The 25,746-nt window shown below is 47.5% G+C and overlaps 1 protein-coding gene across 3 annotated transcripts; it reads left to right on the top strand.

Annotated features, from left to right (window-relative positions):
• Positions 1 to 762: 762 nt before the first annotated feature.
• PRKAA2 (protein kinase AMP-activated catalytic subunit alpha 2) lies at positions 763 to 24,664 on the top strand. Of its 3 annotated transcripts, none has more exons than XM_036387661.1 (9): positions 763 to 856; positions 7,066 to 7,207; positions 9,165 to 9,258; positions 10,548 to 10,692; positions 11,514 to 11,601; positions 14,453 to 14,677; positions 15,631 to 16,135; positions 18,514 to 18,640; positions 18,863 to 24,664. In XM_036387661.1, the coding sequence occupies exons 1-9, from the start codon at positions 763 to 765 to the stop codon at positions 19,099 to 19,101; spliced, it is 1,659 nt and encodes a 552-aa protein (XP_036243554.1). In that variant the 3' UTR covers positions 19,102 to 24,664. The 3 variants fall into 3 exon arrangements, with proteins under 3 accessions (XP_036243554.1, XP_054371706.1, XP_054371705.1); XM_054515731.1 differs by having other exon boundaries at positions 764 to 831; XM_054515730.1 differs by lacking the exons at positions 763 to 856; positions 7,066 to 7,207 and adding an exon at positions 7,661 to 7,833.
• Positions 24,665 to 25,746: the final 1,082 nt, after the last annotated feature.

Below are 25,746 nucleotides of genomic sequence, written 5' to 3' on the forward strand. Positions count from 1 at the left end.
AGAATGTACCCTGAGTACAGTGTCACCAGGAGAAGGTGTAACCCCCAGGCAGTTGCGTGTCACAGATCGTGTACCCCCTGAACAGTGTCCCTGGAGGAGCGTCACACCCTGGCAGGTGCTTCTCCAAAAGGATGTCACCCCCGGCCGGTGCACGGCAATAGAGAATGTACCTTGAGTACAGTGTCACTCGGGGAAGATGTCACCCCCGGCAGGTACATGGCAATAGAGAATATACCCTCTGAACAGTGTCACCCCCGGCAGGTACATGGCAATAGACAATGTGCCCTCTGAACAGTGTCACCGGAGGAGTGTCACCCTCGGCAGGTGCCTCTCTGAAAGGATGCCATGTCACCCCCGGCAGGTGCATGACAATAGACAATGTACCCTCTGAACAGTGTCACCCCCGGCAGGTACACGGCAATAGACAATGTGCCCTCTGAACAGTGTCACCGGAGGAGTGTCACCCCCGGCAGGTGCCTCTCTAAAGGATGCTACGCCACCCCCGGCAGGTGCGTGGCCACGGAGAACGCGCCCCGAGCGGTGCCACCCGCGGAGGGCGTTGCCCCGGCAGGTGCCGCCCCCGGTGGGTGTGTCCCGCAGGTGTCCCCGCGGCGGGCGCTGTCCGTGCCCTCCCCGCCGGCCGCACCTGGCGGCGCCGGGCGCTCCCCGCCCCCGGGCCGGGCCCGCCGCGCTCCGCTCGGCGCCGCTCCCCGCCCCGCCGGCCCGGCCCTGTGCATTGTGGTCCGGCGGCGGGGGGCGAACATGGCCGAGAAGCAGAAGCACGATGGGCGGGTGAAGATCGGCCACTACGTGCTGGGGGACACGCTGGGGGTCGGCACCTTCGGCAAAGTCAAGAGCTGAGTACCGCGGCCGCGGGCGGGGCCGGGCCGGGCCGGGAGCGCCCCTCGCCGCCGCCTCCCTCCTCCCGCTCCCGCGGCCTCCGCGCCGGCATCGCTGCCTTCCCTGGGCTCCGCTGCCTTCCCTGGGCTCCGCTGCCTTCCCTGGGCTCCGCTGCCTGGGCGGCATCCCGGGGGGAGCGGCTGGCGGAGCCGTGCCCGGGGCGCACGGGCGGGGATGCGGCGGTGGCGGGCGGGCGGTGGGAGATGCAGCGCTGGCCCCCCGGTGCTCGGGGCTGTGGGAGATGCAGCGCTGGCCCCTCGGTGCTCCGGGCTGTGGGAGATGCAGCGCTGGCCCCTCGGTGCTCCGGGCTGTGGGAGATGCAGCGCTCGCCCCTCGGTGCTCGGGGCTGTGGGAGATGCAGCGCTGGCCCCTCGGTGCTCGGGGCTGTGGGAGATGCAGCGCTGGCCCCTCGGTGCTCGGGGCTGTGGGAGATGCAGCGCTGGCCCCTCGGTGCTCGGGGCTGTGGGGGATGCAGCGCTGGCCCCCCGGTGCTCGGGGCTATGGGGGATGCAGCGCTGGCCCCTCGGTGCTCGGGGCTGTGGGAGATGCAGCGCTCGCCCCTCGGTGCTCGGGGCGGTGGGAGATGCAGCGCTGGCCCCTCGGTGCTCGGGGCTGTGGGAGATGCAGCGCTGGCCCCTCGGTGCTCGGGGCTGTGGGAGATGCAGCGCTGGCCCCTCGGTGCTGTCACAGCCCCCGGAGCCCGTGCTGCGAGCAGCACCCACCCGAACTTGGCTGCCGCGCTCGGAGGGAGGTGCTGGGCAGGCTGGAGGCGCACCGGCATCCTGCCCCTCCGTGCCGGGAATGCGCTGCCGTCCTTGCCAGGGCCCGCAGGTGCTCCGGGGTGCTCCTGGAGCCAGAACCGAGGCGGTTCGTGGTGCTGCCCCGCCGCGCTCCGAGCATCGCCCCGCGGGATGGAGGGGCCGGGCGGGCAGGGATGGACGGGCTGCGCCTGCACCTGGGGAAGGGAAGGCTCCAGAGAGACCTGAGAGCACCTTCCAGTGCCTAAAGGGGCTGCGACAGAGCTGGAGAGGGACTTCTGGCAGGGCGTGGAGTGGTGGGGCAGAGGGAATGGCTTGGTGCTGACAGAAGGCAGGGTTAGATGAAATGTTGGGGAGAAATTGTTCCCAACAGAAACTACTAGTAATAGTAATAACTACTAGTTATAACTATCTCTGTTGTGTTGTAAATAATTATTAAGTCTATTAGTCTCAGCATTATCATCATCAATGAAATCAGTATTTTATTCATATAAATATATTTTGTCATCCTTAATCCTCGTGGACCAAGTTGCATGAAGATTCCATTGTAATAACTTAATCAAGCGCTTCTCTCAAAAAGGCTTCCAGTTTGCAAATTCCATTTTTAAACGAATTAATTATCAACTACCTGCAAATAAGAGGCATTATGCGTCATTAGAGTGCCTCAAAATTTGAAATTGTCTCAAAATGAGAAATTGTGCAGGTGAGGAGGCTCTGGCACAGGTTGCCCAGAGGAGCTGTGGCTGCCCCATCCTTGGAAGTGTTCAGAGCCAGGCTGGATGGGGCTTGGAGCAGCCTGGGGTAGTCAGAGGTGTCCCTGCCCATGGCAGGAGGAGGGATGAGATGAACTTTAAGGTCTCTTCCATTCCAAACTGTTCCAGGATTGCAGGATCGGGGCTCCACACAGGGATTCCTTGTCCAGCCATGCCAGAGCAGCCAGCTCACATCCTGAGGGCTTTGCTTTACCTGGCTCTGAGGTTTGCAAATATTTGTATTTCTTTTTTTCCCTGTGGATTCTGCCATTACGTGCAAATTTCAGTTTTTAAACAAGACACTAAAAAAACCAGAAAACCAACAAAATTCAGTGTCTAAGCTGTGTTTCCCCGTTGGAATTTGGTTTAGCATGAGCTGGGGGAGCAGCTCAGTGTCCCCTCACCCCACTGGGATGTGGCTGAGCAAAGGGGGTGCTGTGCCTGCCCCCAGTTTTAAAATAAACCCAAATTGACAGCAGATGAAAGAAACCACCACAACCACTGCAGCTAAGTCCACCTGTGGCCATTAATCACGCCCCTAAAAATATATTGCTGTGTATAATCCCAAACCACAAATTTACTGTCTAAAGAATTATCAGAATAAATACTTCTAACAGTAAGGACCATTTAAATCACTCGTGTGTAGTAGCAGACCCCAAAACTGCTCCAAAGGCAGGTTTTTTCCTTGCAGACCAATTTAAACTTGCCAACAATACCCTTTTTTTCCCTAAACTAGCACAAATACCCCCTACCCCACATATGACCCGAGTGTGGTAAAAACAGACGTTTTCCAAAGAAATATTTCAAATAACATAAAAGAGATTTCCTAGCTCAAAATCCTTTATAGGTGACTGGTACCCTTTGTATGTTTTTTTTTCCCTTAATACTTTGCTTACAACTGACAGGTGAGGTTTGTGTTTGAGACTAGGAACTGAAATGAAGAAATGGAATCTCCCATTTATATAGAATTACAGCATTTTAATCGAATGAGTTTTAGAAAAACTTGTATTCACCTGAGAAAAGTAGGGGTTTTTGTTGATAGATTCAAGCATTGTATTGGGTATAATAATTGCTGTTTCAGGAAGAAGTCAGGTGCCATCAGTGACATTTCTTGTTGCTGATGTGTTTTCTTCAAATTCTGCCTTGCACAAGGTTTGGTTTGGTGCTTTTTGTTGCCTTACTCGTCAAAGTTAGGAAATCATAATTTACAGTTGTTCAGGATTATTGTTATTAGGGACATAAGAAATGGCAATAAAAGGGAGGATTTAGTGACATGGGGTACAAACCAGGGTTTCGACCCATGGCTGGAGGAGAGGAGTCATTTTGAGCCATCAGGAGCCAGAGACACGACAGAAAAAGTCCCTGACTGCCTGGGTCATCCTCCTAAAAACTGGCTGAACACTGCAAGAAACTGTTTTGTTTTAAGCCCATTCAGTTTCTTGATCTCATTTACAGAAAGTCCACTGAAGGCATGGAGGGGAGCAAAGAGGCTGGCAGCTGAGGGCAGAGTTTTGGTGCTAACACTGAAATTCCATCTGGAAGTGGGGATGAGGACCCAGCCTCTGTTAGAAGAGAGGAAGGTGGCAGGAGCTGATGTGGTGGATGGACAGGAGGTGTCATGTCAAGACTTGAAGTTACCACACAGCATTTTTACCAAATGTTGTTATTTTCCCTGTCCTCCAGGCCAAAGATAATTTGCAGAAAATAGAATTATTTGCAGGGAAAAAAAAAATCTAATTTGCAGAAAATCAGAATAATTTGCAGAAATAGAACTGTGGAGGTCTTGGATTTGGGAGTTTAGCAGAGCCTTGGAGGAAGGAGGTGGCATCTCCTTCCCAGGGGATTGGCAGGAACAGATGAGACAAATTGTGCTTGCTGTGGGCTTGTCCCACCCTGTGGGTCCCCAAAAGCTTTTTGGGTCCCCAAAAGCTCTGCTGTGACCACAGTGAGGTTCACAGTAGTAACCCAGATATTTTCCCTGTGCGATGCTGCCCGTGGCATCCTTGGTGGCTCCTTTGCCTGGCTTGTTTGCCACAAAAGTGACGGATTTGTGGTCCCTTGAGGGCTTGGGTTGTGTTTGTGTCACCTCCATGGGCTCCAGTTGGGATCAGATCCCATTTTTTCCCAGGCACTGTGGCATTGCTGCTGAAAGACAAACTTGGTGTCAGAGGGAAGATAAACTAAAGGAGACTGAGAGGAGGAAGGACAGGGAGAGGCTGAGACAACACACAAGCAGAATTAACACAGCATTGCTAAATATATGCTTGGGATGGATTTCATTGTTCACTTTGGGCTGAGATAAGGGCCAGCAGAGCTGATAGGGAAGGAGTTTCCTCACCCCTCCACAGAGCTCCTACATTGCCCTGAAGCATTTGCAAAGATGTTGACTGCTTGTGCTGCCTGAGCTGGTAGGATAAAGAAAGTGATGCAGAAATCCATGCTGTCAAGGGGTTTGTTTGTTTATTATCTGTGCTCATGGTGCTATAATCACTATTCCTCCTCTTTTTTTTTTTCTCCCTTTTATAAAAATAAGCAAATGTCAAGAGTCCCCTTTCCACTTTCTGAATCTGGGGAGGCAGTGGGAGGGAAGGAGGTGTCCTCACCTTGGGGTGAGGATCCTCTGCCAGGCCTGGGGGAGACCTGGGACCTGCCCCTCACTTCTGGGATGAACCTGGGCTTCGGTGGCTCTGTGAGCAGAGGGAGGGCTCTTCATACTGCCCGTGTCTGAATTCCTGCAGTCCAGAGAGCCCTCAAAGGCTTGAGAGTCTCCCACCACACAGGAGATTGTGTTCCCTCTTTGTCTCTCTATCTCTCACCGAGTTCAAGGAGGCTCAACAAGTCACTGGGGACAGAAACAATAATATCTCTGTATCCAATGCTTACTGTAAGCAAAAGATGGATTACAAAATAGGCTGTTTATTTTTAATTATTAATGTGTTTGTGCTAGCAAACCTTTGCAGAGTTACACATTGTTTGTCACAGATGGCAAAGGGGATGAACTATTTGGCAATAGTATTAAAAACAATCATTATTCATTCTGGGCATGGCCTTTTTTTTTTTTCTCCCTAGTGTATAATAAAAAATTTCAAAGCATATGCTGAGGCAAGGCCAGAGAGCGTTGTCCTGAAACAAAGGGTGGTAGAAATCAGGGTTTTCCTCCTAGTTCAGTGAAAAAACTTTGCTTTACCTCCCTGCAGCGCTGCCCTGCTCTCCTCTCCCTGAGGATTCACCAGGGAAAATGCCTCCCTGGACTATTTACAGCCCTCTGAGGAATTATCTGCCTCCTCCAGCCCTCAGCTAATCCCTAAATTGCATCTCTGCTGCAAAGCTGAGTTTATTTTCATTCCACCATCTAGTACTTTTAAGTATTACGAGGAATAAAATGGACATGCAAAGTGGTGCTTTAATTTTCAAGGGCGGTAAAGTGTTTTATTTTTAGGATGCTCTTCTTGAGGAAAGAATCTCTGGCAGGTCTTATCTGGTGGCTAATAATAGTGACCTGGTGTGCCCTGAGTGCTGCTGCCCTGCCCTTCTCACACCTCCTGCTCACCCCGGGTGCTTCTGATCAGCTCATTAGGGCTGCCAAAATTACAGGCTCTAATAATGTAATAACAAGGTTTGCTGGCAATAATTAACTCCTTGCACTGGAAGGGTGATGCTGGTAATTAGAGAGCACAAATATTTACTGTAAGCAGGTTTTTCTGTGCAGGCTTTAGGAAACCATCCGTGTGTCACTGTTGAATATCATGTTGGAAAATGCTGAGAAGGGGCAGCTCGTTCTGAGAACCCTTTTTGGGTATAAACCCCACGTTTTAAGCTCTTTCTGCTCTCAGTTTCAATATAAATCTTGCTATTTCAATATAAATCTTGCTTCCTGGGAGTTTTTTTTTGTGTGTGGTTTGTTTATTGATAACAAATGGATCCCACGCTGAATTAGTTTCACATCATTAATTACAATTCCCCCAGTGACAGTGGCGCTGCTCCTCCCAGTTTATGGGTATGATTTTTCCCTGAACACAGGAGATAAACATCAGCATCTCAATGCACCAAGTGCATTTTTAAAAAAAACCCATATTAGAGTTTGCATCCTTCCTAAAAGCAGAGTTTGCTCCTGCAGTCCAGCAGTGTTCCTGCAGCTTGTCATCAAAGCAAGAAGCACGCTGGGGGAAGTATAAATAGAAATTCATTTTAGTAATGCAAATCCTGCAGTCCTATTTTGGGCAAGGAAAATCCCCATACCATTTTTAAAAAAAAAGAAGTGTGATGGTCTAGTTTTAAGGCTGGGTTTATGAAGGATTTTGTCTACCAGTGTGTTATGGTGGAGATTCTCCTCTGCCATTTAAATATATCTGTTTCTGATTATTATAGCTTTTACATGCTATAAATCCTTGCAAATTAGCTTGGGGTATGACCTCCTCCAGCAACTCACTCTTATTTAGTGGAGTGCTTTTGGCAGATAAGTCCCCTCTCTTCTGCCTTCTATGACTCCACTGGGAAAACAGTGAGGAGACAAAAACTTTAAAATATTTCACACCCTCATCTTCTGCTTTTTTCCCCTTCAGAAGTGGCTTTTTGCTTACAGTGCCCCAAGCTGCTTTGTGTGAACCCTGCTGCACTGTTTAGTGACTTTGCAATGCTCTCTCTCTCTCTAATAGTTGGTGAGCACCAGCTGACAGGGCACAAAGTGGCAGTGAAAATACTGAACAGGCAGAAAATCCGCAGCCTGGATGTGGTGGGGAAGATCAAACGAGAAATCCAAAACCTGAAACTCTTCCGGCACCCTCACATTATCAAACTGTGAGTACCCTCCCTGCCACGTGTGCAGCTGCTCCTCTCTGCACAGAGACCTCTCACACACAGCTGGCTGGCCTTCAGGAGGTGGATTAGGGCACTCAAAATTGGGTTTGGTCAAGTTTTTGTGTGTTAGGCGATCCACTGGCACAGATTTCCCAGAGAAGCTTCCCCATCATTGGAAGCGTTCAAGGCAAGGTTTGGATGGGACTTTAAACCACCTGGGACAGTGGAAGGTGTCCCTGCCCATGGCAGGGGTTGGAATTGGATGGTCTTTAATGTCCCTTCCAACCCAAACCATTCCATGATTCCATGAACTGCAGCATGGTCAGGCTCTGAGAGTGCAACCTTGGCCTCCACTCAATAGGATTTATGTTTTAATGCACTGATTAGCCAGAGCTTAAAAGAACATTTTTTTTCTTCTTCTTCTTTCAAAATTTATTATTCAGACATAAGTTTTGAAAGTCTCCACTTTGATGAACCTGAGTTGGGGTCGTAAATCAGCACCTGCACTGCAGCCTCTGGGATTCCTGCTCAATCCCCAGCTTGTGCAGCCAGCCCACATTAATGAGGCACTCGATAATATCTTTGGCATTCCTATAAAAGAAAGCTGTTGAATGGTAACTGCAAGGGTAAGTTGACATTTAGGTCAGCCTTAAAACTGGCATGAGATATAGCAAATACCTGGGACTTAGAGGCAAGGGAAAACAAATTCTCTCTACAGTTAAATAACTAACCGTGCAGCAACTGTTGACTTTAGAGTAACTTCACAGTTCCATGGATTTATTGGAGAACAGATTGGTATTATTTCATGAAAAAAGCGCCAGCAAGACTCCTCAGCTGTGTGCCCAGCATCCTGCAAGTCAAATCCTGTTCACACATTTGTCAAAGCAGTAAAAATTAAATCCAGTTTGACAATATCTGTGTCCTGTGATACATGTTGCATTCATGAAATACAGTGATAAAGATGTGAGGAGACTGGGGCACAAAAACCTCTTTCAATAAGATTTTTAATGTATATAAAAGAAATATTGGGGCAATTAACAGTAGCTTAGATGTCTGGGTCCAAAGCTCTTCAGAAAAATGAGGTTGATGGTGTTGATTTTTATGGGAGTATCCCACATTCCCTTGCCACCCTCTTAAAAATTGCTGAAATCTCTTTGCTTCAAATTACAGTCCTGTAAAAAGTAATGAAATTCATATGAAAAAAAAAACCCCAAAACAACAGCAACAAATCAATGAATCTGAAATAAAAGAGAGGGAGGTCCCAGCTGGTGCTGCTGTGAATTCCTGGGGCTGCATTGACCTCAGTGATCACTGGCAGTTTGTTCCAGCTGGGACACTGAAATGTCTTTGCAGCACTCAGGGATCATTTTGAAGGAAAATGGAGAATAAATCTGCAAGTTGAAGGTGATACCCTGGGTTTTTCCCTCCATTCTAGAAGGATTTCCCCCCATTCTAGAGAGATTTAATATTTGAAAAATAACTTCAGGGGGTCTCCTTTTTGTTTCTGTACCTGTCCAGAGGAAGTTCTCTCTAGTGCCTAGAGCTCTTTATCTCTTTTTTATCTTGATATGAGGGAGACCAGATGGATCCTCTCCTTGCCCTCAGCTAGCCAGGACTTCATTTCTAAAGCTGTTGTTGCAGATCTTACCCAAAATGGAAATTTGAAAGTCAGGGCAGTCCTAAATGTGGTAAGATTGCCTGGCAGATATTTCAGAGGATTATTTAAAGGGCTGAAGGAAGATCATAGGTCTGGAAAAGAGGTCCTTCCACAGACAAGTGAAAGAGTATACTGGAAACGAGAGACAGCTTTTCAGAAGTGGAAAGCTGTTAGAAATGCAAGATCCAAACAAATCCTTATTTGAAGTGTTGATGTGGAATTAATAATCTGTTTAAAAGCCTTTCCCTGTTCCTAATGATGTATTTTTTTTTTTTTTTAAATCTGCTTGTGTTTTTGAAGGTACCAGGTCATCAGCACACCAACAGACTTCTTCATGGTCATGGAATACGTGTCCGGGGGGGAATTGTTTGATTACATCTGTAAGCACGGACGTGTAAGTGCCAGTCCCGAGCCAGCCCCAGCACATGTGTGGGAAGAGGGGGGTGTTCAGGAGCAAAATCACTGCTCAAGGGAGCACAGTTAAGGTTAAGGCCCAAAATAGAAGTTGCTTCACAGCAACCCCATCTGGGGTGTCTCGTACTGGCTCGCACAAAACTTGCGTGTGATTTTTCGCAGAGTTCTCTGGTGTATTTTTGACCCTCAAACCAAAATATCCAAGGTAACGTGTTGCTTAGGGCAAATATTTGGAAAACTGGCTTATTTTTGTGATTTTTAGCTATAGGTTGCCTCTCAAAACCCCCACGATCAGCAGCAAATTTATGGCATGGGAGGGGGAAGACCACTTGGTGTGGTCTCCACTCCTGTCATTCACCTCTCCCAGAGCCCCCTCTTGGTTCCATGTCAGGCTCTTTGAAGGCTTTTCAAGGATGTGGCTTATCTGAGCAACATTTTCAAATGCCAGCAGTCCCACTGGGTATAAATCACCTGTGAAATGTGAGATTTTGGTTAGAAGGAAAATCGCTGGTGTCTGCCCCATGGAGCAGTTGCAGGGCAAGGAGGTAAAAATGGGCCAAAGTGGACATCCAGGAAAAGGGTTCAGGTGAAGGATCAGCCCATCACATGTTCCCTCTCTGTGCTATAAAATCAATACATTTACTGAAGATTAGGTTAGATTAGTGTAGTGGTCAATGGAGCTGGCTCAGTTTTCTTTCCTATGTACAGTTCTCATTTCTCACACATGTTACCCATCTAGATCTTTTCAGTGGCTGATTTGGATCTTTTCTGATAAACTCAGTTTTTCATGGAGGGAATCTTTTGGAATTCAACAGTAAAATAATAATTGAAAATATAGTTTCTCTGATATAGCTCATACAACTTTAATTAAAATCACCACGATATTCCAGCTTCACCTGTTGCTTCCAGAGGAAGTCCACAAGGAATTGCTCCCAGCAACGTCCTCTGTGGTGTTTTGTCCAGCCTGGATCTGTACCAGTCCCACTGGGACAGCAGGCCACTGTCTGATAGGTGCCACCTTTAAATTCTTGTTGACATCTCAGCTGAACCGAGGTCTCACCTTTCATCTCGGGGCTGTATCATTTTCAAACTCTGGCACATTGTAGAATACAAGGGTGAGAAATCTGCTTTATTTGCTGCTTCTGCTCTCAGGCACTCTGAGATTTTCCCTCTGCACTCTGGAAGCTTTTTTGGCTCTCTGCTAAGTGCAACCTTCCCTGCCTGAGTGCACACCAAGCCCCAGCGCTGTTCCCTCTGCTGTGCCCACAGGTCGAGGAGGCAGAAGCTCGACGCCTTTTCCAGCAGATCCTGTCTGCAGTGGATTACTGCCACAGGCACATGGTGGTGCACAGGGACCTGAAGCCAGAGAACGTGCTGCTGGATGCACACATGAATGCAAAGATAGCTGATTTTGGTATGTGAATGTGCCCAGCAGCATTCCAGAGGCACTGGAGTGTGGCCAGGGAGCAGCAGAGCCTGCTGCCCCAGCCACCTGGAAATCCCACACTCACAAACACTGCCCTTCCTGCAGCAGCAGGGATTACCTGCTGCAGGCTGCTCCTGTAGTGGCACTGAGAATGGAGCAGAGAATTTGTAAATCTCTGCTGTGTTTTAGTGTAATCACCCGACATCAGATTTACCTACTTTGTGTTTGAGGCAGGCTGGGTGCAGCTGATTCAGGGTGAGCTGGCTGTGTGTGCTTATTTTCGTGCATGCTCTCCCTCTGTTTGGCCATGTGCTCATGGCCTCAGTTCATTTTACAACCAGCAGTAACAGGAGTCTCTAAGTGGTATTAGGGGTTGAAATCCATTAAAATACCCAGGCTACCAACTCTGTCCTGGTGAGTCCTTTCTAGCAATGTAAATCCTTCTGAAGATTTACTCGTTTCACAGCCCCAGTTGCCATATGAAGTGAGTGCTCTGGGATGAATTATGTCTCTTCTCTCTGTGCTCTGGGATTTGCAACTTAGAGGAGCAAAATTAGCCTGGAGTGAATATTTCTTGGTTGGATGTGGGAAAAAACCCAACCCAACAAAAATAACAACAACAACAACAATAATAACAAAAGTAATAATTTTCAAATCAGTTCAGAGAAGTCTATCTAAATTATATCAACAGTTCCCTTCCAAATAACGCACTCTGCTTCCCTGCCTTTCCTCTGTGTGACACATGTCACACAGCATGTCTGGACCTTCAGATCAAACATCAGTGTGTAATAAGCATTTTGTTTTTTTAGGACTGTCCAACATGATGTCAGATGGTGAATTTCTACGTACCAGCTGTGGTTCCCCAAATTATGCAGCCCCTGAAGTCATCTCTGGGAGGTAAGACATTCCATTTCTCACCAGAGTCTATGTGAGCACATGGAGTTTAAATTTGTTCTTGGTATTGGAAACAGCTTTGCATGTCTAGTAAAAGCAGCTGAATCCTTCCAACCTGGATTTTGTGTTTGGGTGAATCTGTTGGCAAAGATCTGAAGGTTTTCTTGCTTATTTTACTTCTCAGTAGCTGTAATAGCAAACCATGTTTTGCTACAGGTGTTTACTTTGGAGGAATTATTAATACCAGATGTTGACTGTTTATATTGCTAATTAAAGAGGGTGAAAATGACTCTTTGGATGCAAATACTGAGGTTCCAGGTGGAAAGGCTTTTCCAGGCCACCCCCTCCTCTCCTGCCCACCTGTAATATAAAACACGGTGTTAACGAGGAAAACCATTCACTAACAAAAGGAGCAGGAAGACCTTTAATCCCTTCCCAACACTGGCAAAGAAAATACTTGTCTTCTGGTTCCTTGAGCTTGGGGTTTTGGCTGTAGCAGTCAGTTCAACCTTCAGAGCTTTGTTTTGAGCTGATTCATTGAATTGACAAACCTCCTCTGTGGTTGCATCTCTCAGCATGAAACATCTGTACAGCACATGGAGTGCTGGGCACACCCCACAAGGCTGAATTGGACTTCCACGGGTTGATACAGAAATGTTGTCTCCTGTATTTTGCTGTCAGGAACAGAAATTATATAGAATGTACATTTTGCCCTAATTCTCTCTGTAATACCTTAGCAAAGATGGCAAATACAGATTTTCAAATTTCCCTCCTCTGAATGATCCTTCAAACTGCTCATCTCACTATCTGCTCCTATTTTATTTTGATTTCCCTTTGCCATGAGCTTTACTTTTCCTAATCCAGTGTATTTTTGCCTATATCTGTGGCTTTTAAATAGAACATTTTGTTCAGAATGTGTTTGCTGTGATTTTGATTATTTTATCCCTCTTTACACCAGAGCAAGTGTTGGCAGAGCATCCTAGGAATTAGACTAGCATCCAAAAACCTGTTGTGACTACAGCTCCGTGTGTGAAATGAAACCAAGTAAACCCTCATTGTCAAGAAGGGGACAAAGCAAGAAACTACTGGGATGCCAAAAAAATAGTATTTCCATCTCAGTGGAGGCCAGACACGTGTTTTTCAATTTGTATAGGAGACAAGATAGATCAGCAAGGAGGATTTAGTCCTCGAGTGTTCCAAGGGTCCAGGCAATGCAGCTTAGTGACAACATAAGTAAGAATGAAAACCAAAACCAAGCCCACATGTTGCACTTTTTGGCTGGCTGCAGCTGCATCCCTCCCTCACCACTCCCCCCTGCAGGTTCAGGGCTGCCTGAGTTTCATGGCCCTGCTCAATGTGCCAAGCTGGCCCGTTCTCAGAGCTGCATTTGGGGGGGACAGGCACCATCCACCCTCCCTGCCCTGCTGGTGGCTCTGTGGGGCAGGGGGGAGCTGACTCCTGGCTCCTGCTGCCTGCCCTGATAGAGCACAAAAGCAGCAGAGTGTGACAACTCAGGCTTCAGAGCCATAAAAGTGCATTTCATGTGGGCTTAAAGGTCCAAAAAACTATTCAGGCAGTGCTCTTACCAGTGAAAGAATCAGGTTTCTGACCTGTGGGAGTTGGGCATGGAGGCAGGGCTGAGGAGGCATCCAGCTGAGCCTCTGCCTTTACAAAATGGCTTTGCTGCTGTCCCTGGCCTCAGCGGGGAAACTCTCACCCTTGGAGAAGCAGACCAAGTGTTTTGGGGGTGTTCAGAGAATGGTCACCTGCATGACCAGTGTGATTTCCTCCACACTGATAGGTCTGCAGTGATGCTTTTCAGGAGGAGCAAGTGCAGCATGCTGAGGTTTCATGAAGACACTTCTGTAGGTGCATTTCAACTTCTGTATTTTGGTTGGGCCTCACAGCCCAAGGGTGAGTGTTGCTTCCCAAAATCTCTGGGGAGGCATCAGATGTAGCAAAAAGAGATGAGCAGGAGCAGCAAAGCTGTATTATTTGGGGTGTCCTGAGTTGGTGATGGCAGAGAGCACATTTGGCAGCTTGTAGGAAGCAGGAGCACTTAGATCCCAGCACACCAAAAATAAACACTCAGAGATAGAATTATCTGTTGCTGCTTGATCTGCCATGTTAAATGAACACAAATTGCTGGGGCAAAGGAGCAAACAGCCTGGCAGGGCTCTTGGAAATGTGAGGCTTGGCTTTTTGGAGAGTTTGGTGGAGGCAGGGTTGTACACAGGAATGTGGGCAGCCAGTGCCAGCCCTGCCATTCGTTTCCCTGAGCACTTTTGGCTGAGGCCCATTTGGTTTGGGGGGGAGCCATGTGAGCAGCCCTGGTGTGGGCTGGAGATCTGTCCCTGCTGGAGCTGGCAGGGGGTCCCCCCATCTACACCCTGACTGAGGAGAGGATGGGGTGACACAGAGCCTGAGGAGAAGGTGGGGGTGACACAGAGCCTGAGGAGAGGATGGGGGTGACACAGAGCCTGAGGAGAGGATGGGGTGACACAGACCCTGTACTCTGACTGAAGAGAGGATGGGGTGACACAGACCCTGCACCCTGACTGAGGGGAGGATGGTGGTGACACAGAACCTGCACCCTGACTGAGGAGAGGATGGGGTGACACAGACCCTGCACCCTGACTGAGAAGAGGATGGTGGTGACACAGAGCCTGAGGAGAGGATGGGGGTGACACAGAGCCTGAGGAGAGGATGGGGGTGACACAGAGCCTGAGGAGAGGATGGTGGTGACACAGAACCTGCACCCTGACTGAAGAGAGGATGGGGTGACACAGACCCTGCACCCTGACTGAGGGGAGGATGGTGGTGACAGCTTTCTCCTGTCCTTGTCCTCATGCAGGCTCTATGCTGGCCCAGAGGTGGACATCTGGAGCTGTGGTGTCATCCTCTATGCCCTCCTGTGCGGCACTCTGCCTTTTGATGACGAGCACGTCCCCACCCTGTTCAAGAAGATCCGTGGGGGAGTGTTTTACATCCCTGAATACCTCAACCGCTCCGTGGCCACACTCCTCATGCACATGCTGCAGGTGGACCCCCTCAAGAGAGCCACCATCAAGGACATCAGGTGGGCTGGGGTGGGCTGGCTGCCTGTGGGGGCCTCTGGTGGCTTTCCTGGGGGTCACCTGTTGGCAGGTGGGCAGGGTGGTTTTCAGGAGCTAATCCAGATGGTTTTTGTCCCAGGTGATTCAAGGACCAGCCCTGCACCCCTTCTGTGCTGGCTGGAAGTGAATGATGATGAACAGGATGAGGATTTTTATGTATATTTTATATACAAATACTTAAAATTCTATTTCATTGCATTATAAACTAGCCTTAAAAATCTCTTAACAGCACTTAGCAAAAGCTGTAGCATGCAATAATGCCAAGAATTTAATAATATCCAACAGCCATTTTTCATTATTATATTTCAAGATCACGTCCCTATGGGTACCAGATAAAGGGGGTAATCATTGTACTTAATGTATATCTAAAAGAAAAGGAGGAGAAACCCAAGAGTTACTAATTTAATATGTAAATTACGTGTAGCTATATGCTAAGCATGAACACAAATGTTACTAGGGCTTCCAGGAATTCTCAGGTTTTCAATGGACAGCCTTAATTTTACCCTTCAAGCAAACCCATGCAAACTTCCTTATTTTATTCCTTAATTCCTTAGGATGAGAGGACTTAATTACATGTTAGAGAGGCTGCACATGTGGTGAGATTACTGTCAGTACATAGAGCCTACAGACAAGGCAGTGTGTAAGTTTTAGACACTTAATTATCATTCACCACATTGAAATTAGTGAGAATTGGATATTGGGCATGGGGATTGGGTAGGTTTGATGCTCTGTGTCAAAAAAAAAAAGGAACCTTGGAAGTGTTGAGTCTCACTTCAAACCCAGTGTGCAGAGTGCCATCGGTGTCCCTGTACCGGGCTGGGTTTTGCTCCCTGTTCATCAGCTGGGGTTCACTCTTGTCTGGTGGTGCTTTCCCCACCTCCCCTCTCACATCAAGGCTCCTCTGTGCCTTCCCCAGGGAACACGAGTGGTTCAAGGAGGAGCTGCCCAGCTACCTGTTCCCAGAGGACCCTTCCTACGACGCCACGGTCATCGACGACGAGGCGGTGCGCGAGGTGTGCGAGAAGTTCGAGTGCACCGAGTCGGAGGTGATGAACAGCCTGTACAGCGGCGACCCCCAGGACCAGCTGGCCGTGGCCTACCACCTGGTCATCGACAACCGCCGCATCATGAACCAGGCCAGCGAGTTCTACCTGGCCTCCAGCCCCCCCACGGGCTCCTTCATGGACGACAGCACCCTGCACATCCCGCCGGGCGTGAAGCCGCACCCCGAGCGGATGCCGCCGCTCATTGCTGACAGCCCCAAGGCCCGCTGCCCCCTGGACGCCCTCAACACCACCAAGCCAAAGCCCCTGACTGTCAAAAAGGCCAAGTGGCACCTGGGGATCCGCAGCCAGAGCAAGCCCTACGACATCATGGCCGAGGTGTACCGGGCTATGAAGCAGCTGGACTTCGAGTGGAAGGTAGGGAGTGCTGGAGTGGGTTTCCAGCATCCTTTATCCCATAAAATGAGGAGCTTTCACTTGTTTCCAGATAGACAAATGCCTCACCTGTTCCCAGACAAATGCCTCACCTGTTCCCAGACAAATGCCCCCACCTGTTTCCAGACAAAGGCCCCCACCTGTTCCCAGATTGTTGTATTTGCAAGGAGTCCCGACGAGGGAAGGGAGGAAGGAATGATGCATCTAATTCTATGTTCTTAGAAGGTTAATTCATTATTTTATGGTATTAAATGTATAATATTATATCAATATTATTATATAATATATCATATATATTATTATATAGTATATGTTTTATATATTAATATTAAATATATAATATATTAAATATATTATATATTATATATTTGATCTATATTATTATATATGTTAAATATATATAATATTATATTATAGAATACTATACTAAACTATACTAAAGAACAGAGAAAGGATACAGACAGAATGCTAAAAAGATAATAATGAAAGCTCGTGACTCCTTCCAGAGTCCTGACACAGCTGGACCGTGATTGACAATGAAGTCCAAACAATTCACATGAAACCAATGAAATAACCACCTGTTGGTATAAACAATGTCCAAACACATTCCAAAGCAGCAAAACACAGGAGAAGCAAATCAGATCATTATTGTTTTCATTTTTCTCTGAGGCTTCTCAGCTTCCCAGGAGCATAATCCCGGGCAAAGAGATTTTTCCAGAAAATATGACAGGAACATCAGATAAATGCCCCCACCTTGCAATCATCCCTGCTATTCCTTGTTAAGGCAAACTCACTGAATTAAGGTGCCAGCTGTGCTTATTTGTGCTTATCTGTGGTGTTTCTTTATGGTGTGAAATAAGGTGCTCCAAGACTTCAGGTGGAAGGATGATTCTGCCTTGTTTAGCTGCAGGGATAAGAGGAGCTGTTCACATTTCTAATTTTAGTGGCTAATTCCTTGCGAGGTCATCTCGACTGCTCCTGAGCAGAGGAACTCTCATTATTTCTGCCTGGTCCTGTCAGGACAGAAATGGTACAGTACAAATTGTCCTAAAGGATGCACAGATGAGGGGCAAGGGGGCCTTGGGTGCAGAATTTGTATCTTTGATGTGGTGGCTTTTGCCTGATGGAGATGCAGCAGTGCTCACAGACCAGATGTGTTTTCAGACACTTATGGCTTCTTTAGTTTAGGGCTCAGCTTCTTGATTTAAATCCAGATGTTTTAACTGACAGTATTCACTGCAGGTATTTCTCCAGGGCTGTGCAACATTTAGGCACAGTCCTTTTCAAAGTTGGAATAATAAATCCCTAAGTTAGCCCTGGAGCTCTGCTGCTGTGCCTGACTCCCCAAATCCTGGTGCAGCCCCTGAGGTGAGCTCTCCTGGCTCGTGGCCTTTGGCAGCAGTATGATGTGAGCATTGGGAGCCAGGTAAGGAGAATTTCAGCCCAGATCTTCATCACCAGAGGGGCTCCCCTCCTCCCTCCAGGTCCCTAGTGTGGTACTGTGTGCATTTCACTGTTCTACTTCTTGAAAACCTCCTGCCTCCTCCTTATTTTTGATAATATTACATCTTTAAAACCAAGTAGCTTCGAGAAACCCCATTTCCCTGCACCAGACAGGAGATGGACCATGGCCAGGTGCATTTGCCCACATCAGCCAGACATTTTTTAGCTGCAAGGTTTTACAGGCAGTGAACAAACCTGCTGTATTTCTGCTACAGCCTCAAAAACCAACTCAGCCCAACATCTCTGTGTAGGCAGTGCGGCTTATTTCATACGAGGAGGTTTCACAATAGCCTTTCCCACCCTAAGAATAGCTTCAGATGTGACTCTTCATCAGAATTAACTCTCCCATCCACACAGTTGCTTCATAAATATAGCACAGAGAAAAGATCTCATTGTAAATGAGATGCAGCAGATTGTGAGGTGGGAAGCAGAGAGGGGAAATACTCAGCCTGAGGCTGATCCACAGGCACTGGGTTTGGCTGTGCTGATGGGGGAGGCTGCTCTGCTCTGCCCAGCTTGCCCTGATTTCACAAGCACTGTCCATGTGTGTGGGCCCACGAGTGGACTTTTTTGGTCCATGTGGCCATGGCTGCTGCTGAGGAAGAGCAAACATCAGTTTTGTGCCTGGCAGATGGGTCACTGCAGCTTCCCCAGCCAGCAGCTGGTGAATCACAGCCTTAAGAAGAACATTTAAAGATGGGAGGAAATGAAGCCGCTTGCTTCATTTTATAGTGGTTGTCCTTTTGAGAAACTGTTTTTCCCAGATGATGTTGTGCTCATATTTAGAAAAAATAAGGGAGGAAGTGTTCCTGCTGCTGCCTGGAGTGTCCCTGCTGAGGGCAGGTTTCCCCTTGCAGGTGGTGAACGCCTACCACCTGCGGGTGCGCCGCAAGAACCCCGTCACCGGCAACTACGTGAAGATGAGCCTGCAGCTCTACCAGGTGGACAACCGCAGCTATCTGCTGGACTTCAAAAGCATTGATGGTGAGTAGGAGATGGAGAACACGCAGAAGGGCGAGGCTGGAAGTTTAAGAACCATCCTCTGCGTTTTGGAGCTCTTCCACGTGTGTTGTTTCAGCAGAAGCCCTTTCACACCTCTCAAACTCTGCTGCTGTTCCCATTTCATTACCACACCTGCACAGCACCTGCCGAGCTAATCCCGCTTTTCCTCTCTTCTCCCTTTTTTTTTGTTTCTGGCTTTTCCAGACGAGGTGATGGAGCAGAGGTCTGGCTCCTCCACGCCCCAGCGCTCCTGCTCAGCCGCGGGCTTGCACCGGCCTCGCCTGAGCATCGACGCGGCCGCGGCCACCGAGTGCCAGTCTCTGATGGGCTCCCTGAGCGGCTCCTTCGTGGGCACCATCCCCTCGGTGCCCCCCCGCCTGGGCAGCCACACCATGGACTTCTTCGAGATGTGTGCCAGCCTCATCATGGCCCTGGCCCGCTGACACCGTGAGGATCTGCGCCCACTCGTCTGCCCCTCCTTTCTTTTGCTTCCTTGTTCTTCCTCCTCCTCCTCCCCTCACTGCCCCACAGAGCCAAGTCCAGACCCAAAACATGCTCCCCTCTAGCAAGGCACCAAGGAAATTAATTTCTCTCCTTGTACCTTGCGAAATGTATCCAATACTCTTTTTTCTTCTTTCCTTGTGAACCCCATTGGGAAATGTTAAGGCTGTAAAGTAACAAACATTATCACTGAGTTTTTGGAAAACACCTCCCCCCTGGTCCATCCTGAGGTAATGGAGGCATAGCCACGCTTCCTGCAGGGGGTTTGATGTTTTCCTGATGCTGTGCAGAGCAGGGGCAGGCTGGGCTGAGCCAGGGCAGAGGGGTTGACCAGGAGCCCTGTGAGATGGAGTGGAGGGTGATGAAGCAGCTCTGCAGTGTTCACACCCAGGTGCCACCCTCTCTCACACTTTCCTCCCCAAAGCAGCAGCTGCTTAGATGCTTCTGCACTAGTGCAATATGACCTCCCTCCCCTCTCTTTTTCCCTCTGCTGAAGATGGGCAGGGAAGGCAGGATGTGCAAAGGTCCTGGTGCAAACCTGCCACTCTTTGCAGAGGAGTGTCCCTAAGGTGCAATCTTTGCAGAGAGTGTCCCTAAGGTGCAGTCTTTGTCCCTGTGCACTCTTTGCAGAGGAGTGTCCCTAAGGTGCTTTATTTTGCCCAAGGGCTCCGGACAGCACTGAGCTGCTCGCCACGCTCGGAGCTGAAGGCAGATTGCCTTTTTCTCACCCCCCTCCAGCCTGCTCCCCCTCCCCTGCCTCACCACGGGCTCCAGGGGCTGAATCCCAAGCAGGGCTCAGGTGAGCAGAGGACAGGATCTGGATCACCCCCCTGAGGACCCAGCGCTTCCCCGAGGGTTGGGATCATCCCTGATGGGCAGGAGCCATCAGCAGCGCACAGCTCCGGAGCACTCACCTCTCACCTTTCCCCTAGGACACTCTGCCTGTTGTCACCTCCCCAAAATCACTGCCACATCTGCCTTCCCTGCTGCTGGACACTCCCTGCCCAAGGGCTCTCCTGTCCTGCTGCTGCTGCTGCCCACTGGACTGTGACCTTCGCTGCTCCGCTGACCAGGCAGGGATTTCCCAACCCGGAATTTTACTGTTCCTTTGCTACTGGCTATCTGAAGGATGGGATTTTATTTTTTGAGATGAACTGCGGGGATTTTTAAGGTTAAATTCTTGTTACTCAAGGGTAAACCCTAATGCATGTGTGACTTCTTTGTTTAAAAGAGTTGTTATTTTTTATTACACGGGATTAATCTAATGGGCAGCGTTGGCATCTGCTTGGCTTTGACATGGTATTTAATTCCATTTACTTGATTATGAAGTAATAGCCTAATCAAGGAACAAATGCTTTATGAAAGCTTTGCCAAAAATATGTTGGTGGGGGGGGGGGGGCGTTGGTTTTGTTCTGTTGTTTTGTTTTTTTTCTTTTGTGTTCTGTTTTAAGAAACAAAGCAAAGAACTTTTGCTGGTCCCAGGTATGTAGTCATTCGACTTGAAAAAAAAATGTAATCTGTCTTTTTGATAGCTTCTTATGACCCCTTGAGGTTTTTTCCTAGGGTTTTCTTTTTTGTACAGTTGCACTTTAATTTATACTTACTGCAAGTTTGTATGAGAAGCAAGGAAAAGAACAACAAATTAAGCCTTTTTTACTAATCATTTAAGGTTATCAAGACAAACACGGGATATTTTTGCCATCTACTGGCAGTTAAATGGACTTTTTCAGTTTGAAGTCCCTTTTTTTTAAAAAAGAACCACAAAATTGCCTTACTTTTGTTACAGGTTGTGCTTGGATCCTCACTAATGTACTTTACAGTTGCAATTTTTCCAGAAGCCGCACAAAGTAGAAAGCATCAAAAAAAGAAAAAAGAAAAAAAAAAAGAAAAAAAATCAGTTTTTCTCTTGAACACTAAATCCAACACAGCAGTGGTTGGACTGTAAGAAATACTGGAAATATTTGTAGTGCTCCGAGGTTTTGTAACGAGCCTTTTATTACATTATGATTATTAAATAACTGCTCTGGGGTGAGGATGGCTTTGGTGCTGTGCCTGGTGGCTGCCAGGTGATTTGTGTCCCCAGTGCTGTGGTGTGAGTTTGGATGGAGAATCCAAACTCCTACATGCAAAAAAAAAAAAAAACAAAAGCAAAAACAAACCCCACCCCAGAGTCAAAGCTGAGGAACACCCAGCCCTTCAGCAGCTTTTGGATCAAGGCTGAGATGAGCAAAGAGCCCTGAAAGATTTGGAGTGAGGGGGATAAACCCCTTTGTAGGGGAGCAGGAGCAGCTGTAGGGCCAGGCATTAATTTCCATCCAGGAAACAGCAATGAGTGAAATGTATTTCAAATGTTAAAGGCTTTTCAAAGCTTCACTCCCAGCTGATCATCTTGCCAAGTCCTGGCAGCATCTCTAGCCCCCTTGACAAGGGGCTGGAGTGTTCCAGTCTGGGGCTCAGGAGCAGGTAGATGTACTGGTGTCTTTTTTCAAATTGACTCTTGTCCTCTGGGATTTCCTACCCAGCAGAACTAATAGTATTAAGCAGCAGCAAATGCCCTTGGGAGGAAATATTTGCTTCCTGGAGGCAGGTGGGATTTCTAGGTTGTAGAATAAGCCCCTTGTGGCACTTGGCACCTTCTCTGACCCGTGCAAACATTAACTGCTGTGTGGATCTGCAGAACCAGTCCTGCATGCAGGGCAGTCAGAGTTACTCAGCTTTCCATATGCAGAGACACAAAGAGATGAAGCACTTCCCTGCTCAGGGTCAGCAGAGGCAGTGGAAGGAGCAGGACTGGTGGAAGCACCTCCCCAGTGGCCACATTGGACTGACTGGTCCATCACAGCCTTGCCCAAATCTGTGCTGCACTTGGGAACACTCTGAGGACTTTCACTTCTTTTTATTATTTATTTTACCTTCAAATAGGCTGTGTTGTGTTTCCCAGCTGCAGAGGAGCTGCTGACCTCCAGTTACATTTTCCAGAGGAAGAGTTTAACTTCCACACTGTTACACTGTGGTCAGCTCTTTTTGAGTTATGCTGGTACATGCACAAGCGTCGGGAAAAGCAGGGTAGACAATATTTGAACTACAGAAACTTGAATTACTCCAAGTGCAATTCTTCAGAAGCCACTGAACAGCTGTGCTTTGCAAGCCGCAAGCTCACCCAAATTTTGCTTCAGCCAGAGGGGGAGAGAGACAAAATGCAAAGGATAAAGAGTTCAGATAGGCTCCAACAGAAACCTCCAGCTCCTGGATGAGTTAATTCAAAAATACCTTTTGCTGTTCTTCTTGGAAGCTATATATATGTAAATATTATATATGCATATATATAAAATGTAGGTGGCATCCCTGTCACTGACCTCTCAGCTTTATTCTTCCAGCAGGGCAGGTGTGTGCCCTGGACACTGCCACCCCTCACTAATCCCAGCCTCTGAGAGGACCTGGACAAAGGGAATGCTATTTTTACACCCTCTTTTAGGTAAAGCCCATGAGTAGCTTAGCTCACCCCATCAGACTTGGCATGGGCTTGGCCAGGGATGGGAGGGGAAGTGGCTTCAGGAGCTGTGAGAATCCTGCCCTTCCACCCCCCCAGCCAAAGCCCTGCTGATGATGGGGTTTGGGGCAGGTTTATTTTCAGGAGCTGGAGCTGAGCAGGTAAAGGCAGCAGGATATTTTTTTTTTTTCCCCCTTCAACGGGTCAGAAATGCATCTTCAGCTGTGTGTCCAGTTTAGCATGTCACGAGGTGTGTACAAGCACAGGGGAATCCATGGGCAGTGTTGTAAAAACGTGAACCAGCTGGTTAGCGTGTGCTGTGTGTATGTTTCTGTGTGTGATTATAGTGGCATTCGTGTTGGAATTGATGAGGTTTAAACAAAATAACCCTTCTGTCTACTCCTTTTCATTTCACTGCTCTTTACTGTCAGCGTGCAGCCCTGCAGGAGGAGGAGGGAGCTGAGTGCAGGACATGAACTCGTGCCTTCGCTGCGCGCCGCGGCTGCTGGAAGTGGCAGCTTTGTTTCACGAGGTGCACAATTTCCCCAGCTCATGCAGGATCCCCCCTCTGAGACATGCAGGCCATGTTTCTAAATACTTGAAGTACCATTTGTTGTGCAATTATTTGGCTTCACCCTTTTATTAGCTGAGAGGAGAGAGGGAAGAAGAATCGCACATCTGGATGAGCCAAGCCACCCCCAGCTCGAGCTCCTGCTGTTTCTTTCCTGGAAAGTTTTAGGGTCTGGTTTTGTTCCAGGTATATGATGGACCTTACTAGAGTCACCTTTCTTAAGGTCTTTACTTTGCTATGGGCTTTTCATTTAGCGCTTTCCTTTGGCTTCCTTAGCCCTCCCCTTATATATCCCTTTTTCATCATTTGCTTATAAAAAAAAATTGCAACAGCTTCTTGTAATTCTGAATTCCCAGTCTGCCTCCCGGCCATGGAGTTAATGATTCAGCCAGAGGTACCTCAGTCCCATGCCTGAGAGGTGAACTGGGTTTCAGAGTTCCCACATGACACCTACTGATGGAACACTGACTTTTGCAGAGAGCACACCTGGTATTCGATGATCTTTGATGATTTGCTCATGATCTTTGCTCATTTTAATTGTCAAAATTAGGAGAACTAGACTGTGAATCAGAGCTCTACCTGCAAAGCACGAGTACCCTTTTGGTGTTAGAAAAAGTCTGTTTTCAACAAAAGCCTTGAAGTTCCTGCTGAAGCTGCCTTAATTTAAAAATCAAAGTTTATTTGTAAGACTCATCTCTGATGATTTTTTTTTTTCAAGTTTGGAAATAGTTTATTTATCCTCATCTCACAAAGCTGTGAAGTAGATCCTGTAGCCATGGTAATATTTATTCTTGTTGCTGAAAGCATGTTCATGTGTTCTGTATTATCATGTTATATTCACGTGGTTTGTACCTCAATGCATTTGTTTTTGTTTTTTTCTTTTAGAGCACAAAGCAAAACTGAATCCCAGGATCTCTGTGGTGTCCTTGGCCCAGCATCTTTGGGCAGACAAACCTCAGCTCTATGAGAGAGGTAAACGGGACTTGTCCACTGCAGTTCTTAAATTCATACTCTAAGGAGTATTTATGATTTATAATATTATGTATTTACAATTTTAAGAGAAAGATACTGAACTTTAGAAAGTTCTGAGTATAAGCATCTCTTCAAACATATCAGTAGCATGAAGCTCAGAAAAAAAAAAACCTGAGCTCTATAAACACTCCATCCTTCTTGATATTTTCCATTTTGTCAACGGAGGGCCTGGAGAGGGTTTTGTTTCCCAATTCATGGCTGTAGTATTTTTGTTATGGAAGGGCACAGAGCCCTGGTTCAGTTTTGTCCTTTGTGCATCAGATAATCACAAGGAAGCCTTTTTCCTTCCATTTATGGTGTGGAAAGTGTTTCTCGGTGTACTGCACTGCATGTGATAGCTGTCTCCATGGTTGACATTTGCACTTTAATAAACTCAGAGATGAAAAGAGATAAAAGCAACAAATCCTTTGGATTTCCTTTCTGCACAGTCCCTTTCTGCAGGCTGGGGTTGGCTGGTGGAGTTTCCCTCTGGAGATCTTTCCATATCCCAGCTGTGGGACCACAGATGCCCCCAGGGCTTGGTGAGGGGCAAAGGGGAAAGGGGAAAGTTAAAATTTCCACATGAGTAATTTAAACAACTTCCCCAACCCAAAATCCATGCCAGGAGCCAGGCCCATGTATTCACATGTGCTGACTCAGATCTTCACTCCTTACAGCAAAGGAGTAAAGAGAGGGAAGCATTTTAAAGACATCACGCAAAAATAACATTTCACTGCAGAAAAAGTGCTGGGGACAAAACTGGGCACCTGTTTCCTCTGTGCCTGTGATGCAGGAGGATGTAACACCAGTTCAAGCACACAGCTGCAGGGAGTGCCCCAGATTTGTCCCTAAATTATCCCCTTTTTACACAATTTCAGTTCTCCCTCAGGTTCATCAACTCGCAGCTGTTATCATGATTATTTCCCCCTTCGAGGAGAAACGTGGAGAGGAACAGGGCTTAACACTCACATGAGAATTATTGTAAGTTTTGATGTGGTTAGGATGTACCAATAAGACTATAAAAGAGGAAAAAAAAAAAAAAAGGGATGAGTTTAATTTCCTGACCAATCTCTTGACCTAAATATAGCCAACCTGTGGTTTAATTGAGGAAATCTAAGTTGCTGTATCTAAAGCATTTTTTGTATAATCTGGAGTCAGCCCATAGCAAGCTCTTTTCTTCTTTGCATGCACTGGAATGTGTCCATGAGGAAAAAAAGCATTTCTAAGGGTATTGCAAGGCATCCTTGCATTAAATCAGCTGCCTCTGGCACTGCAGAAGTTTTTATTTCACAGGGATTTGGGCACAACCCCACAACCACTGGGACTGGGGCTGCATCACGTCTGTCACAGGATACAGGGGGAAATTCCTAAAAAACCTTTCGTTTAAAAGAAGACAAACTTGTTAAATAACTTCCTTGGGAGGCAAAAAAGAGCTTGCACATGTGGCTAATATAGGATTTGCCCCTAATGCTTACAGAGGGAGTGATGAATAGACTTCATGAGTTGTGAATGAGC

Source organism: Molothrus ater, chromosome 9, assembly GCF_012460135.2.
Source record: "Molothrus ater isolate BHLD 08-10-18 breed brown headed cowbird chromosome 9, BPBGC_Mater_1.1, whole genome shotgun sequence".
Lineage (NCBI taxonomy): Eukaryota > Metazoa > Chordata > Aves > Passeriformes > Icteridae > Molothrus > Molothrus ater.

Bases quoted from the DNA above. Each gene is read 5' to 3' on its own strand.
- PRKAA2 (XM_036387661.1), top strand. From the start codon at position 763: ATGGCCGAGAAGCAGAAGCACGATGGGCGGGTGAAGATCGGCCACTAC. The intron at 9,259-10,547 runs GTAAGTGCCAGT...CTGTGCCCACAG, and splicing joins ACATCTGTAAGCACGGACGT to GTCGAGGAGGCAGAAGCTCG. The intron at 14,678-15,630 runs GTGGGCTGGGGT...TGCCTTCCCCAG, and splicing joins GCCACCATCAAGGACATCAG to GGAACACGAGTGGTTCAAGG.